The sequence below is a fragment of the Leptosomus discolor genome, chromosome 1, assembly GCF_034619465.1.
Source record: "Leptosomus discolor isolate bLepDis1 chromosome 1, bLepDis1.hap2, whole genome shotgun sequence".
NCBI lineage: Eukaryota > Metazoa > Chordata > Aves > Leptosomiformes > Leptosomidae > Leptosomus > Leptosomus discolor.
Genome location: NC_141391.1, coordinates 203,337,986 through 203,355,964, shown reverse-complemented (window position 1 = coordinate 203,355,964; position 17,979 = coordinate 203,337,986). Strand labels below are relative to the sequence as shown.

At 37.8% G+C, this 17,979-nt stretch overlaps 1 protein-coding gene across 6 annotated transcripts in view; it reads left to right on the top strand.

The window, feature by feature from the left end:
* The window catches only part of PRKAR2B (protein kinase cAMP-dependent type II regulatory subunit beta), a 90,993-nt gene extending 82,350 nt beyond the window's left edge, over positions 1-8,643 (top strand). For all 6 annotated transcript variants that reach the window (XM_086474142.1, XM_086474135.1, XM_086474119.1 and 3 more), the window contains 7 exons: positions 1,510-1,616; positions 3,694-3,847; positions 5,110-5,211; positions 5,809-5,883; positions 6,647-6,712; positions 6,884-7,022; positions 8,510-8,643. In XM_086474142.1, coding sequence (XP_086330268.1) covers positions 1,510-1,616; positions 3,694-3,847; positions 5,110-5,211; positions 5,809-5,883; positions 6,647-6,712; positions 6,884-7,022; positions 8,510-8,643 — 777 coding nt within the window. The remainder of the gene's footprint in view (positions 1-1,509; positions 1,617-3,693; positions 3,848-5,109; positions 5,212-5,808; positions 5,884-6,646; positions 6,713-6,883; positions 7,023-8,509) is intronic.
* The last annotated feature ends 9,336 nt before the right edge of the window (positions 8,644-17,979 follow it).

Below are 17,979 nucleotides of genomic sequence, written 5' to 3'. Positions count from 1 at the left end.
TTCTCTTTCTCTGAAATGAACTATTACCCATTCACTGATGGTAAAATGATCCTTCTTTTTCCAAATACATACCTGTCTATACTAAAAAAGGTACTAAATAGAGACATAGTTAAATGATTCCTTGCTGGCCTAGGTAGACTGCATGTTGTCTTATTGTATTTTACCATGATCAGCTGTACTGAGGATGGATGCTGCCATTCTGTTGTTCTTTGTGTCCACACACAATGAACTCTGTGAAGTAAAATTGTATTTAACTTCCATTTTTTAAAAAGGCTTGGATATCACAGTACTGCTGATATTTTTAAATGCTTTGAGTAAGTGAAGAAATTCAAGAGAATAAGGATGGAATTCATTCCACCTAATTTTATCTGTCTAAAAACTACGTGTCTTAACTGTGAGTTACAGTAGATCTCTCTGTCATCAGGGGAAAGAAAGGGGAATCTCTAGAGAATGATTCTGAGCTATCTAGTATGGTTATCTCTGTCCGTGGGCTGCAGAAGGACTCTAGAGGTCTTGCTCTAGCCTGGTCTTGTTTGGAAAGTAAATGCCACCTTTCAGTGGCTGGAAATGCTATGAATTGAGCCATTGTAAAATGTGTGGGGATCTAAATCTACAGGCTTTTCTTCACCATAGTTTTCACTAGAACCTGCTTGTTCCAGTATGATACATACTTAGTAAATTTCAAAAAGTAGAGGATAATTTTGTGTATATTGCTCCATAAACTGAAAATAAAATTTAAATTATTAAGTTATCTCTGTAGGATTCATATCATTAATACACAATAAGCTGTGTTTGGTTTTTTTAGATGTGAACAGTTAATTTTAGCAGATTTACACCAAACAAGACAAATTATGTAATTGGTGATTTGTTTTTTGTTACTGGACAGTCATAATTCAGATGATGAACATTTGTCTCTAAACATTTGTATTCCATTCAAATTAACAAAGTAGTTTTATAGCCTTGTGTACATTCCTACTTCCCAATGAGTCCAGCATTTACTTACTCAGCCAAAGCACTGCAGACCTTTATGGTTATGTCTGTCCCACCATTGTGCAGGCATTGTATAATTTAGATTTTCAAAATACTTTACAAATATTTTGAAACTTTAAATTCTGTAAAGTAGTTCTAAAGACAAAAACAGGTAAGTGTGTTATTTGCAGTAAGGGATACACTTTTTCTTTTAACTGCCTAACATGACACAATTGTGAAGGGTGAAATTCTATCTTTGGATGCTCATGAGCAATTTATATTGCAGACAAGATCTATGTTATCATTGGCAGGGACAAGAAGGAAAGCTGGGCTCTGAACACTGGAAGAGGAAAAAGCTAACACTGAGTACTAAATAAAACTGTCTTTCTGATTGATCCATGCCTTTCTGTACCATGAATCTTTTCCATCTGTGAACATTTTTTAATCTGCATATTGGGGAGGCTGGACAGTTAGTTAATTTAAAGAGTAAAATTTTAAAAGCAGATAATTTCTTGTCTTTGTCTGTGTTCTTTTAAATAGGAACAGATGTCTCAGGTGTTAGATGCGATGTTTGAAAAGCTGGTTGAAGGAGGAGAACATGTCATTGATCAAGGGGATGATGGTGACAACTTCTACGTCATTGATAGGTGAATCACTGTCTTTTATTGCAGCACAAAGTATTATGTAAAAGTCCATTGAGAAAAATGTATTTTTCTACACACTTGTCTTTAACGCTTACATATGTTTGCATGGGAGAAAGAAAAAAGAACACTCGTGAACCAGTACAGCTCTGTCTGAGCTAAGGAGAGCGGGTTTTGAAAGGAGGCAGATTTTTCATATGGAAATATGTCCCTGTCCTCTTTATGTATTGCTGTCCCAAAGGCTGGGGTTTTTTGGTTCTTTTTACATGGAAGGAGATCTAACAGAAAACACAAAGCTCAATTTTGAAATCTTACTGCATTTCAATACTATCTGTAGACTTTCTTGTTCTCTTGAATATTATTACACCTCAAATAGCTAAGTCATTAATTACTCTTCATTTGGTGATCCTAGATATTAATTACTCTTGAATCCAGTGAGTTAGGAAGAGCGTTTACTTTGGCGTCCTTCACTAGTCAGTTGTCTCAGGCTCCAGCCAGGCTGTCCCAAAACACCTTTTCTTATTTGTACCCTTAGTTTTAGGCTAACACAGTGATTTCTGAGAGTGTTTGAAAGGAACGTTATGCTAGAACTCTTAAAAGAAATGCAAAGGGGTTTGGTCAGTGTAAATCAGTATAACCAGCAGGTCAAAAGGATGATTATCCTACTGTATTCAGTGTTGCTGCAGCCTCACCTTGAGCACTGTGTGCAGTTCTGGGCCCCACAATTTAAGAAGGAAGTTACTTGAATATATCCAGTGGAGGGCAACAAAGCTGGTGAAAGGGCTGGAAGGAATGACCTATGAGGAGTAGCTAAGGAGTTCAGGCCTGTCTAGTTTGGAGAAAAGGAGGCTGAGGGGCAACCTCATGGTTCTCTGCAGCTTCCTGAGGAGGGGAAGTGGAGAGGGAGATGCTGGTCTCTTCTCCCTGGGATCCAGTAATAGGACGCATTGGAACAGTTCAAAGCTGCATCACGGGAGGTTTAGGCTGGACGTTATTAGGAAGCATTTCTTTACAGAGAGGGTGGTCAAACACTGGAACAGGCTTCCTGAAGAGGTGGTCAATGCCCCAAGCCTGTCAGTGTTTAAAAGGCATTTGGACAATGCCCTTAACGTGCTTTAACTTTTGGCCAGCCCTGAAGTAGTCGGGCAGTTGGATTAGATCATCATTGTAGGTTCCTTCCAACTGAACTACTCAATTAGAAGATCGTAGAAGTGTGTTGGGATTCTTTGCTGAAGAGTCAATGTTCTTCAGCTTTGTGAGGTTAGTTTGTCATCTCTTAACCAAAAAGCTGCAGGGACTTCACGGTATTCTGTCAGCCTTGAAGTTTTTAGGTGCAGTGAGTCACCTCTAAGTCCCTTATCAATGAAATCATTGTACAGATTTTTGCATTACATTCACATGATTTATCAACACATACCATACAAGTATTCAGCACTGAACAAAATGATGGCTTAGCATCAATGGGGATGGCTATGTCATGTTTTACGAGATAACAGGTTTTACTGTGTTCCCAAAGCAAAGTTACTGATTTAATGATGAGGAGAAGAAATCCACAATATATTAGATAAATACATATCTTTTTTTCATAATCTTATGTTGCTTTTCATATACATTCCTTCTGTTTCCTGCATCTTCTCTATTATAAATTTCTACTTTAAAATATTTTAAATGTTAAATATTCTGTATTATTATTTCAGTGATTATATCATAGCAATTTTTGCAAAGACTTGTTACATTTGTATTTAGTGCATTTAAAATGCAATTAAGAAACAGATACTAAGTTAGATCTTAAGTTTTAATAAGTGCTGATGATCAACAGATCACTGTACATCCAGTCTACCTTTAAACTGAATTAATGTAAAAACTAATAACCCTATCCTTCCCATTTATAAAGGAACTACTTTTGTTATTTATGGAAGTGATTGAGATGTCTCTGCAAGGTCTTTAGTATCATTTAAACAAGAAAGTGTGTATTTCAAATGCTTTGTCTTTGGAATTCATGGTATAAAAAGTATAGTGAGAGGCTGCTTAGCAAAGAACAGGGCTGGATTCTACTGACTGTATTTATATATTTTATTAACAGAGGTACATATGATATTTATGTAAAATGCGATGGTGTTGGGAGGTGTGTTGGAACCTATGATAACCGAGGAAGTTTTGGTGAGTTGGCCTTAATGTACAATACACCCAGAGCAGCTACAATTATAGCTACCTCTCCTGGTGCCATCTGGGGTTTGGTAAGTGAAATACTTGTTTTAGGATATAATTTGTTTTAATTAGTTTATATAAATTGCACTGGTATGCTATATCAGCATTAAAAAAAATTAATTATAGTTTTGGAAAGATTCATTTTAAAAATTCTGAGAACTCCCAACACAATATTGTCTTTTCTAGAATCTGCAGAAGCAAACCTGAGGCTTAAGAAAACACTTGAGTTTTTTAAAAAATAATTTTGTTTTATAATATTTCCCAAATTGCAAACCACTTGACAATTACTTAGACGCATATATAAAATGTTTTCCCACATCTTAATAGGAAATGCCCTTGGTTCCAGAGTAAAATTCAAATATGAGTTTATTTATCAGCGTTATGCTATCTGGATCTTTGACAACAGTAATAGAATTTACTAGAAGAGTAAAACTGGGATAGCCATCTTCTTCAAGATGTACCTATCACTCTAATGACTGATCCCAAGATAACATTTTCCTGTTGAAGCGAAATGCATGTTTTTCCACTAACTTAATCCACATGACTTGTGGGATCATTGCAGAGTTTAGGACACCACAGGAATGGCTTTAATTGCACTGGGTTGTCTTCGCCAGCAAGTCCCACCTGTAGCAGTGAAGGCTTGCAAAGCATTTCACTTCTGTCTGTCACCAGAAGTTAAGAGAAGAAAACAACACACGTGTAGTTTTTCCATCTGTCTGCTTCACTTGGATTGCCAAATACTAAGGAACGTCCAGTTGGCTATTTAGGGCAGCAATGAGTCTTGTTCTGCTGAAACAGCAGAAAGTGGATTGTGACCTGGGACCCAAACCCATGTATTTTGGGTTTGTTTGTATACTAATATAAAAATCTCTTTGAGTACATATCAATATGTATGGGACCTCAGGATAATGAAGACACTTTGTAAATTAAATATTTAAATATTGAGGATTTCTTAAATATCTTAAATTACCCACTCAGGATTCATTGTGTAGCCAACCTGTTTAAGGTAAGCTCTCTACCCTCTATATGTAAACTCTATACGTATTCTCTGCCCAAGGGCAGAGAAGCTTTCACAACGAGAATCAGACCAGGAGCTTAACTAGGAGCTCTTGATTGACCTCTAGAGGAATCTTCCTCAACTGACTGCATGGGAAGACTAGCCAGATAGTGTGACAGCTACATTGACTGCCTAAAATTGTGTAATTTGAACATATTCAGCCATTTCTGAAGTATTTTCTACCACACATGTATTTTCTGTTAAAAAGCTCTCTTTATCTCTTTGTGTTTACAGGACAGGGTAACGTTCCGAAGAATCATTGTGAAAAATAATGCCAAAAAGAGAAGAATGTATGAAAATTTTATTGAGTCATTGCCATTCCTTAAATCTTTAGAAGTAAGATTTCTATTGCATTATTTTAATGGCTTTGTCAGAAGTACCTGATAAGATTCTGCTTTTGTAGAGTTTAAATTTGGAATTCAGATTTTCTTCACAATAAAATTTTACATACTTTTGTTTTGGAGAAAGACCATATTTTTGATATTTCTAAATTTTCAGGATAAAGAACTATAGTTAATATTGTATTTTTTAAAAAAATATTTTTTTTACCTTTGCCTTCATTTTCTTAAGCTTCATTTTACTAGATATTAGCCAGTAAAATTCAGCAATGACTTAGGAAATTTTGAAATATTTTCGTTTAACAGCTATATTTTTACAAGCATGCTTTTCTGAAAATCGTTTTTGAAGACTTGGGCTATATAGACTTCTTACAAAAATGGAAGCTCTATCAAAACACCTAACTGTTAAGACTATAATATACCCTCTGGAACACTATTCAGCAATTCTTAGTTTTTTAATGATTATCAAAACAGGAAAATAAAGATACACTAATCTCTGCAAAGGTGTATGAAAAGAAAAATATGAAAGGGCTTTCTAAATATAATATCGTAATGTTAACCAAATATTTTTTACATTTTCTTTTTTTAAATGAAGGTATCTGAGCGTTTAAAAGTGGTTGATGTGATTGGCACCAAAGTGTATAAAGATGGAGAACAAATCATTGCTCAGGTACAGTTTATTTATGGTTTTAGTTTTTCTTCCCAATAGGTAACAATTATCATGTTATCTATAGACAACACGTACTTTTAAACTATGGGGTTTTTTTTCTCAGATGAAACAAAACCAATGAATCTTGCATCTAAGAGAGGTGATTATTTTGTTTCAGAAGCTAATTTTTCACTTACAGTACTTTGAAAAACATCCTTCTTTGTTGGTATGATTAAAGGAGTCAACATTTGTAGTACACTTAAAAATTCAAACTCTTCCAGAATGATTACTTTCAGTAAGGAGCACTGAAGACTTACCTTGGTTTTGTTGTTAAAATATTATAATCTCTTGAAGAAGAATGCAGAAGTAAACTCCTCAGGGTAGGCAACTGAGATACTGAGATTGTCTTGCCCCAAAATAATTACTGGATATCAGATAGCCCTTGGAGGCTTTGCTACTGGAAACTCTCTAAGGTAAATAATTTGAAAGGAATACAAAGGGGGAGAAACAGGAGTAAGGATCCTAAAATCTTCCATATCATTGTTTTTCTCTGCTTTTTGTTTAAGGCACAGTCAGCTATGTCTTTTCATGAACAGGCCTTGCTGTCTGTTCTGTATAGATATTTTGATTACTATCTGCTTAGACTATGGTTTTCACATTAAAAGTGATTTCTCTTGCAGCAGGTATCAAAAAGATGAGCTTCAAGGCACTGGCTGAAAATCTTTAATGTTTCCATGAAACTAAAAAAGGGAATTTCACATTTCCTTTACTCTGTTTTTTATAGGGTGACTCGGCTGATTCTTTCTTCATTGTGGAATCTGGAGAAGTAAGGATTATAATGACAAGGAAGGTAAACATCCCTAAACCACAGAATTTAATTTTTTAAAAATCTTTATGTATTCTAAGTGCTAAACAGTAATGCTATCACTGTTACTAATTTTGCTTATGCAATCCTGAGTTCACAAATCTCTCACATGCTCTTCCTTTCTCATTTTTTTTTTTTTTTTACTTCATATTTCAGGGTAAACAAGATGTAGAAGAGAATGGAGCAGTCGAAATAGCTCGATGCTCAAGAGGACAATATTTTGGAGAACTTGCTCTTGTAACTAACAAACCGCGAGCCGCCTCTGCATTTGCTCTTGGCACTGTCAAATGTTTAGGTATTGTTCAATAATATTTTATATCTAATATAAAATTATACATAACCTATCTAGATGTTTTTATTGTGAACTCTATCTTTCTCCAGAAATAAGATTTAATTTTATTTACCCAAATAAGACACTTTAAGTACATAATCTATTAGTGTGCATTCCTATTTACATTATTTATCTGCAGAAATTATTTGCAATTGATAACTGGTATTAAACACAAACTCTCCAACGTTTCTCTGATCGCATGGAAGTACATACAGAGAGTATTGCTGCAAACCATGTATAGCTATCAGATACATGTCTAATACTGTGCAGAAAGGTAAAGTTATTTCTTTTCTCAGTAGACTGACCCTTAACCAAGAAGTAACTGTGGTAAGAATCCTGTCCCATTTTACCACGATGATTTAAGCTTTAACTAGTTCTTTGTCTTGATCAGCTGTTAATTTAATCGTTCTGTCGCACTCTAGCGTCAGGCACAGCAAAAGCAAAGACTATAGGAGCTGTGCTCATAGACAACCCTTCACATTCCTTGCTTTTCATGGTCTAATGTTTAGCTCCTAAATATTTGTGTCTAATTATGGGAAAACTGTAAACTGCAAAGACAGATTTGGCATTCTTGAATGACAGTTTGATTAGCAAGCCAGTAACCAAAAAGTTTCTCACTTACTTATGAAGGTATTATTTTTTTAAATCCTTACCTCCAAACACGCACAGATGATCAGGCAATAAAGATCAAAGATGATAGAGAGGAAAGAACAAGAGTCAGTGGTGAGGAAGAGTGTCATTACCTAGTCTGGGTGAGTCACTAAGATCTCTGGCACTTCCCAAATAGCAGAGATCTTGAACTTTTCTCATGAGCCAAGAGACTACAGGCCACCAGGTTGGAAAGTCGTTGAAGTATGAAGTTTCCTCCCTGGCCTATTGGCTCGAACTATAGAGGATAACGATATGTGACCAAGTAAAGAAAATATGCTGGTTGGCTATGCATTGACATTGCACATGAATTACTGCCTCCAAATTTTCGTACATTTGCTGGGAAATAACATCTATTACAGTTTCCACTGTGGGTGGAAGCAAGTAAAAAGAGCAAGGAAGTATGCTAAGTCAGACCCCAAATACAGCCAACGACATCAGCAAAGGCTGTGGTTTTTTGAAATCTCAAGGGTCTTAGAACACTTTCTGTGGAGAAATCCAAGCCCCTCCAGACTTCTTCAGCAGCGCTTGGGTGAATAAATCTTAATATGAAAATACTTTCAAAATAAGAAACGCAGCAAATTCTAAGTTTGATTATGAAGTTTCAAGACAGCAATGTCTTGGCTGATCTTGGTTTTGCTACGGTAAGTGGTTCTTTTCTGTGCAAACAAAGTATATGCCTCAGTAGTATCTGTCCTGTTTAAAACTTTACACTGGAATGTCATGACCGATGACACCAAGATTAGTGTCTGCAACTGACAAGCACATTATATTCTTTCTCTTTCTCTCCTGTTTTATCTTAGTTATGGATGTGCAAGCATTTGAAAGGCTTTTGGGACCTTGTATGGAAATTCTGAAACGAAACATTGCAAACTATGAAGAGCAGCTAGTTGCTCTGTTTGGAACAAACATGGACATTGCTGATCCCAGTGCGTGAACTAAACATTGGAGCAACAAGATCTGTTATGAGAATATAGCACAGTAGTGGTTAGTCCACTGAGAAATTGTCTCTCTTCCTATAGATGCCAAGCATTTTCTGTGATTTTAAGAGTGGGTTCAGGGGTATTTTTTGGACTTATTTCAGTGGAAATACTAGAAAATAAAACAGGAATTTAATAAATTGTGGGCTTGATTTTTGAAAGTGCTTGGCACTGATGGTTCCATCTGTCATTGAGACGACCTGAAGTGGCACAGCACCTTTGAAAATCAAGTCCTTTAACACACAATTTCCTTAAAGAATAGATTTCAAAAAACCCACATGCAATGAACTTGTCAAACCAGCTTCTGTTCTCAAAAAGGTTACAACTTTCCTGGAAAGACTGTTAGTTTGAATGTGATATGTTGAAAGTATTAGTGCACACAAAGTGTTTATATGTATTAATACAGAAGATATACAGTAGATATTCCTTTCTGACTATTAGAGTTGTCATGATTTTATGTTGCATTTATCACAGATGTAGTGAATCACAAGACTAATCGTAAGATAAAGCATGACGATGCATTTCCTGTAACGCTCATGACCCAAATCTGATTTTTAACATTTTGTAATTTGTTTTAAAGTCCTCTTTGTTTAATATGTCATGTTTCAGCACGACATTGTAATATCTTATGCAATTCAGAGGACTTGTATATTTTTGCAATAAACTGCATTTTTTTATTAGTTACGTGTATTCTGTACAGTCTAGAGTGAGGACAGCTGACAAATTAACCTTAATGCTTTAAAAGCAAAGGGATAATCATTGTCACATTCTACCTGATCATAGATAACCTATATTGTTTTCCTTCTCCCTTGTTTTATATTTATGCATTTTGTCTTCTCTATCTATGCTTGTTCTCTAGTTAATTTTTTTTAGGTCTCACCTTTTTTGTTAAACCTTTTACCTATTTCAAATTAAATGATCTCTGTATATCTCTCTTCTTGCAGTCTAATCTTAGCTGTCAAAGACCAGATTCAATTACTGAAGGGATTGATATCGAAAGCCATGCTAAACTACGCTTGTTCTTGAAAAATCCTCATCAGGAAGTACAAAAATATTTTTAATTTGAAAGATTAATACTTCTAAAGCTTTGCACATGTCTGGAAAGTATGTCATTGTTAAAGCTAATATGTCCTGCTTTCAAAAACCTGTAGGTCATCGTAAAATAATATCTTTTTAGCCATAATAGCATGGGATAGCTTCTGAGACTGAGGAGAGAGAATATTATCTTAATTAGGAGCACAGGGCTCATTGCTTACAAGGTCTGTGACTGGAAATTTCAGGCACAGCCCAATTTTAATACTGCTTACTGGCCTGTCTGTTGATGTACATGGAAAGCTAGTGCACGTAATGGCAATTGGCAGCAGTTCTGCCAAAATGATATTACAAGAATTGTAGGAAGGCTGCTTGTGCCCTGTTTCAAACACCTGAATTATAACATCTTTCCTTCTTAGATAATGACTTTTCTAATGCCATATATTTGTGTATGTTGATGTAATTATTATCCTATAGTTAGTGATATGTTCTGACAAGTTATATAATCATACCTGTATATGAAATTATGATTATATAACATGATTACAATATATAATTTATATCATACAGTATGGTATAAATTATAAGTCAGATTCCTAACAAAATACAATCTGAGCAAAATTTATAAATGTAATTTTTTTTTTTTTTACCTAGAAACCTGGTATGAATAATTGCACATATGATAACTTGCCTTTGTACTTTTGATTTATGGAAAAAAGAGAAGCCTGTTATACTAGAAGGAAATATCAGGTAACCAAAATCTACACTCTTGTCATTCTGTACGCTTAATCTCTAAAAGCTACCTATATTTTGCACTAGCTTGATGTGATTAAGAAAAATGCTAGAAATTACTTGTACAGCAGTAAACTACAATCAAGGCCATAAATGCCAGTCACAATATTTTCAATATTGTTGGTTATATTTAAAGTTTCCTTACAATAAACAACACTTTTATATATAAAAATATATGTTTATTGAGATTGTTGTGTTTTAATTCAATTATCATAAAGCTACAAGTGACCTATTTATATTCATTTATTAAACCATTCATAATTCTTAACATTTTCATGTTGCTTTTCATAAATGATGCTATGCAGCTGCTCTGTCTCCTCAGAATAGATGACATGTCAGTGTGGTAATTGTCATAGCTACTTGGTATTTGATGATTTGCTTGTAGCTTATAGCTGGGAAAAAGCTGTGGAGTGACAAATTTAACATAATCAGAGACTTTGGATTTTCTGAGTCCCAAAGTACAGCTTCAAGTTGCACTAGTTCTGTTATGTTGATCTAGGGGACTGGATGATTTCTGGAATTTTCTTTGTGGTGAATTCAGGGGAGTTGAACCAACAGTAATACATTGTTGCTTTGTAAGTTTCGTCCAGATCATTATGTCCTTCACCAGTCAGCACTTGGGATTTCTCCTGAATCTGTGCATATGTACTCTTCAAACATGCCACTCTTTGTGTCATAAATGTGGAGAGTGTTCATCCTGAAAAGGAAATCGTACCACGTCACTGATTTTTAATTTTCAAAAAAAGATAGATATTTCTAATTATTTTAAACAATAAATAATGTTAAACAATACTATGTCATGTTTACCTTATGAGACTACCCATACTTAAGAGTACCTGATGCTTCTCTTATTAAAGATTTGTATCTTCCTTGTTTGTAGTCAGGTTGCAAAAGGTACAGGACTTTGGCAATTCCTTGGCACATAAAAGTTAGTTTCTCTCCTCTTTCTCAAACCTCACCAGCAGTTTATAATTCTGCAGATGATTTAAATGAATTTGACAGATATCTGAGTTCTAAAGGGGGGGGCAGGGAGCTCCAATGAGTTTGTTGAAAATATGCCCTGCTGGGTGAGGAGAGAAAATCCTGAGAGAAATCCTGTGAAGAAGGGCATTCATGGGCTCACATGGTACTAAGCAAAAGAGAATCCACATGGTGGCAAATGTTTATAAATGCCATATCCATGAGAAAAAAAAATCAACTGCAGCCCTCAGTCGATCACAAGACAGAAACCCTGAGAAAAGCAAGCTTCCTTGGTCCTAGTGCTGATGCCATCCGTTTTTAAATGTCATTTGTTCGTGCTTCATGAGATTTCATTTAAGTTCATCTGGAATACACCCTTCTGAAATCATTCCCTTCTGGATCTCCTGTTTGAGGTCCAGAAGTGACCGATTGTGGAACTCTTGGGGCAAAGCTGTGAAGGGCATTGTGAAACCATCTATAACCTAAACCACTGTCCCTCCATTCTCTTTCCTTGTGTTGTCTTTTTTATTCAGTAAAGACTATTCTGGTCCTTAATGGCATGGTGCGTTTGGTTTTGGTGGTTTTGTTTTGTTAGAAATGTTTGGTGCTTTAAGCTTTCTATGAGGTGACTCTGGGATAGTTATGTTATGATTTGTGTCGTTTTGTAGTTTATGACACATTTTCCATGGTAAGCGTTATTGTTTGTCAATATCAGGAATTCCCAGATGTGCCAAATCAGTATCTGCTGGTCATCCTTCACAGACCTGGCACATAAAATTCCTCAAACACTTAGTGCATCTGATAGCTTTTGCTGAACAAAATGTTTTGCTGAAAGCCAGTTTGCCACAGCATGGACATTCTTACATGCTCTTGCTAAAGTTTTTATGTTAGTTCAAAGCTCTTTTTGTCCATTGATACCTGTGATGGTTATAGGTTATATTTTTTTGGAGTTTCTAAGAGACTTTCACGTGTCTGTAGTTCTCAAATAAGTGCTATTGCAGTTTTCCCTGGGTGTAATTGCCTCTTTGTTTGCCAAGTATGTGCTGTTGACTGTCTTACAAAATTTAGGATAATTTTCAAATACTTCTGAGAGTTGTATTTCCTTCAGATATATACCAAGGCTGTTTCCAAGTTCTTAATCTATTTTTTGGCTCGAAAGATGCTTAACAGGGTGGACGCTCTCACTTCATGGACTGAAGGGAAGCTGAATAATCTTGGTAGGACATGAAAAGCCCAAAGAAAATTGCATTTTAACATTGTCCCTTCCTTCACCCCATTTCTCTCTTTCCCTCTAAATTATCTTTACTCTTGACAGCTAGGCGAAGAGCCAGTGGCAGTAGGGGGATGTAAGGCAAGTGGAGTGACTGGCTGGGTCCATGCTGGGACACAGTGGTCTGGTTGACTTGGCAGCGACTCTCTTTTCCTCATCCCCTTTGGCCCATCCCTGTCCATTCTACAATGGCAAATCAAGCTGAGCTGGAGGGCAGTGATGGGTTTGTCACGGCTCTGTGAATACCACGGGTAGGGTTGTGTTTCTCCCTTAGAACTGGTAGAGGCATATGGATGTATGTGGGAACAGGGAAGAGACAAAGGCCAAACTATTACATAAAAGAAAGTGTGCCCAGTCAAAAATGTGTGAAAAACTCTGACACTAGGTTATACTAGGCCATTGTGACATATCTGCTGACTCAACATTTTCTTACTGAGGTAAATTAAATTAGGACAGGCTAAATATAGCATCATGGCATGGTATGAATACTTTGTCCTTTCTTCTTTGAAGGTATTGAATTATTTCAGCTGAGCAGCTATGAAGTTTTGGGAAAGGATAATGCTCTGTGCAGGTCTCTGTGGAGGACTAATTCTCTGGCAGCCGAGTGAGCCTGTGGGACCTGCTCCCCCACATCTCTGAAGATGCTGGAAACTCAGTTCTGATAAATGTCTTATTTGGAAAAAGCCATCCAACTTATCACCAAGCTGTATCTTCTTTTTCTCTTTGTTGGTTTGTCCTTGTGGAGTCAGGTGGTGTGATTGACTTAAGCAACCTTAGCTTCACCTGTACCCTTAGTTTTTGGCTGCACCTGTATGGTTATATCCATCATAGGAAATTTTATGTGCCTGAGACCATTTACTAGTCTGAGGCACTGAATGACCAACATTCATATTGTTTTCTAGTATTTGTGTGGGCTCATTTATAAGCTGTCTTAGAAGACTTTTCCCAGCTTTCCATATAGGGTGGCCATACGCAGATGGCCAACTGGGAATAGTCCTGGGCCTATAGTAGCTCTCAAACCGTATCTGAAAATTATTCCCTATTGGCCCCCACACAAACTATGCCAGGGCTATTCTAAAAAATATTACAGTACAGATGATTATATTCCAGTGCGCAGGAACACTCCCTGGCATTTTAATTTACCAACCAGCATAGAGGGAACCTACCATCATCTGCAGTCTCTTCTTGACTTGTTTTTCCACAAGCTTTGAGCTGGATAGAGGGTCGTCTTATTTATCACTTTTCTGGATTGTTTCTTGCTATGTCAGGTCTTTCTTTTTTCCTGATACTGTTGTCATTTTTTGTCTTGCTCTATCTCTGTAGGTGATAAAAGTTTAGCTAAAACTGGAATCTGTGCCATAATGACATGAAATAAATTTCTCATTAATTCCTGACCTATCTTGGAAGAAGATAAAAAAAACCTCTGGCCTGTTACTTGTTCTGTTTCTCCCCAACTTGAACCACTGCAGGAGGCAAGTGAATTTTCCCTCCTAGCACTCAAGAAAAAGATCTTTCCTGGGAGCAAGTAGTCCTCTCTTCCTCTGCTCTGCATTCCCAACAGCATCCTCTGTGAGGAGACTAAAGAGGTGAAATGTGGGGGCATCGTTAGGAAAGTGGAGAGAGCCAACCACCATTGCAGCTAGGCCAGAAAAGGCTGTGAGAAGAGAGAATGAGTACAAATAGGAGCTACAGAAGTCATTGTGAAAGGAGAAGACTGATGCGAGAGGGTGTAGCAGGATGGCTGCAGAACAGAGGCTGCCATGTTGGGTAGAAGTGGAAGCTCTGGTGAGCAGGGTTGCTCTGATGTCTGGGGAGTATTTAGTTAATTACTGAGGGTGGATGTCTACCTGTGGATGCGAAAGCTCCTGTAGCAGAATTAAAATAATGATATGCTGTAAGTCAGAGAGTCAGCAGTGGCAACTGTGTCATAAGGGCATGACAGGCCATTGGCTTTGGACTGGAGAGATTAAAAGTGGAGATAGGCACAAACCCAATATATAATATATATTTTACTAATGTGACTTTGACTGTAATAATATCTGGTTTTAAAATCTGCCTTGAGGTTTATTAACTGTGTTGCTGGCAATTTTAAGAGGTAAATAGCCAGGATGCAAATTTATCTGTATCTTTATTTTCTGTTTGTGTAGTCTCTCCTGCTTACTTTGTGCTTCTTGGTAGCCATCTGGAATGTGTAGAGAACTCACAGCTAACGCTTCCCAATCCCTCACCTTATTTTCTACATCTCTTACAACAGCAGAAGCAACTGAATGAGCACAGCTACCAACAATGTCCGTGTTACACAGTATTGATTCATTCTTTGAGCACCCATTCATTTTAGGCACAGAGTAAGGCGAGGTAGGGTGTGTGAAGGGGGAGTAATGATTTAATTAGAGACAGCATACAGAGCAAGGACGAGTATGGCATTGACATATAATCTTAATTTTGGAATTTAGAAGATACATATTTGACTTCAATCAAGGGGGTTAGTAAGTAAGCTTTGATACATTTTTATGTGTCCTGCTGCCATATACTGCATGGACTACCCATCCTTTTACTCATTTTCTCTAACATCCTCATTGAGTAGATGTTAATTTACCGTATACAAAGGAGAAAAGGTAGATTTGAAAATAAGAAAGCTGTTACATGTCTCTCTAGAATCTCAAATCAATTCAGGCACTCATCTTCACAAGATTTTAATATCAGTCCTAGGTAGGATTCATATTTTTGTGCTTTCTGGGTATGTCATAGATGGTGTGATACCAAGGCTCTAATTCAGCAGTGGTATTGGCTTGTCTAGACCTGTATCTGGAATCTGGGCCAGTGGATCTCAGAGGACTGGGGTTTCACACCTAACACTCATGTAAGTTTTTGTAGAGAACTGTGAACCTTCATGGCAAATAGATTTAACATTTAGTTTGGGAAAAATGCTTTTTGTTTTGGGTAGAAAGAGTACGTAGTGGGGTGGAAACGTACTGCATAACAAGGTACGAGCCTTTAGGCCAACCTGGTGGGGCTTGAGACAGGATTTCGTATCTTCAGTAGCTGCTTGATCCAGCCTCTGCGCTCTCCCCCTTCCACACTGCGGCAGACGGAGCTTTCAGAAGAGTAAAGGGTGAGTTTTTTACCTTGTAAGTGGCTGTACACAAGCAGAGTAGCCTGTTTCCAGAGTGGAGACATCTGCATATACAGGTCTTCTGCCAAGCCTCAATCTGGAAATGCAGGGTCTGCAGTAAAATTCATTAAAAATCCAAGAAGCTTTGGTCTCTCTCCAAAGAGCCTAAAGGCTGTTTTAGATATATAAGGGAGATCAGAGGAGAAGGGGGGAAGGGAGGAAGGAACACAGCTTTAAAGTTAATTTTATTGTGCAGTGGTGTAGAAAAGATGATTCCTGGTTTACCAGTTTTCAGCTTATTAAAAAATGTATTTTAGAGAGAGGATGCCATGAAAGCTTTCTTATATAGAGATGTATCAGTTATTTTGGAAGAGCCTGAATTCTAAATATAGGAAAAATCTGAGCTTGTGGGATGTAGGGTTAGACAGTTGATATTATACTAAGCCATCTGGTTGCTTAATAGTCGAATCTCCACATTGATTTTCAGATTTTCCCTGGAGGCATTTGTTCAAATAACTCTTGTGTTTTCAAACTGGGAGAATTATCTGTAAAGGGTTGGTTTGTTACATGATTTAAACACAGAAGATTTTTAGTTAAATTCCATGGCATGAGTTTTTCTACTCGTTCTTTTTTTTTTGAGCTGAACTTGCACGTATATATATAAAAAGTAATAATTTCCAGTTCACGCTGCAGAAGATCCTGCATGTTTTTGAAAGTAATGTTTCTCTTCAAACAGTGCCTACAGATGGCAATGACTTTACTGACAGGCAAACTATTACTTCTTGGAAAAGCCAAATCTTAAACTGATGTATCAATGACATCTGCATCCCGAGTGTGTTTTGATGCTAAGTACGATTTTGAGGTGTGTGATAATTTTTTTTTTTTTCAATTGAATTACCCTTCTAGACCTGTGGAAACAATAAAACCAGCATTCCCTCTAGTGGTCACTAACAGGATGTGTCACGGGACACGAAGCTGGCAGAGAACTCTAAATACGGAACCATTTTTATTTAAATTCTAATAGTTAACTACTTTTTTTTTGCTTATCTTCTCGCACACGACGTTAGTGTGCCTGACAGTCAGGCACAGTGTAGAGGCCAAACTACAACAAAAGGGTTTAGGACATGTTCACGTGATTTGGATGATGTTGAAAATGGACTAAGAAATGCTTTTCTTGGAAAAATTCCAACAGTTGCAAAATCTTGAAACTCTCCATGTTTCTAAAATCTTACTATTTCTGAATTGTACGCGTATTTGCTTTGTGTCAGATCATCCATAGTAATGTATTTTATGATGAGGATTGGCCTCAGGAGATCAGGGTTCCATTCTTACCTCTGCAGCCTCTCAGAATTACTGTGCAGGTGGGCAAATCTCCCAAGAGCTGTAGTCTCATTTCTCTGTCAGTAAAACGGAAGTAATGTCAAACCAAAGCAGCTTGTTATTTTGACAAGAAATGTATGGGAATGTCAGGGAGACACTAATTGACATGGATTTAAAAAACAAGTTGATGGGGAAAAAAATAAATACGTCTGTTGGACCTAAGCTACCACCAATGTCTTTTTAATGAAACGAAAATGAGGGCAGAGGCCGGAGTGGAGACGGAGCGAAGCTGCTGACTCATTCTCTGACCTTTAGCAACTTCCTTTAACCTCTGCACGCCGCAGCCTTTATTTGGTGAAATGCGAGTGGCGCCCGTTTCGTAACAGCGTTCCGGAGGGCTAATTAGTGGCGGTACGTCAGGAGAAGCACCGGGCACCCCCGGGGAGCGTTACGGCCCGGCACCAGCCAGGGGCCCAGTCACCATTTCCGCGCTGACGCCGTGAGTCAGCGCCCCGCCGCGGAGGCCGCCGCCATCTCGGGGCCCGCGCCTCGCCGAGCCCGGCGGAGCTGCGGCAGCAAGAGGGCCCTCCTGCCGCGGGAGGCCGGGCAACCCGCGGGGCCCGCTTCTCCGCTACCGCCCCCGCGGCAGCACCAGGTCAGGCGGGCCCGGGCGTGCTGCGGCTGGAAGGCCCCTGCTGCGGGCCGGGGCGGCCAGAGGCGCGGCTACACGTGTCCTTACGGCTCTTGTTTACTATCGCCCGGGCGCCGCGCGGGGCATCCTGGGGGCTGTCGTCTTACCGCACCCGA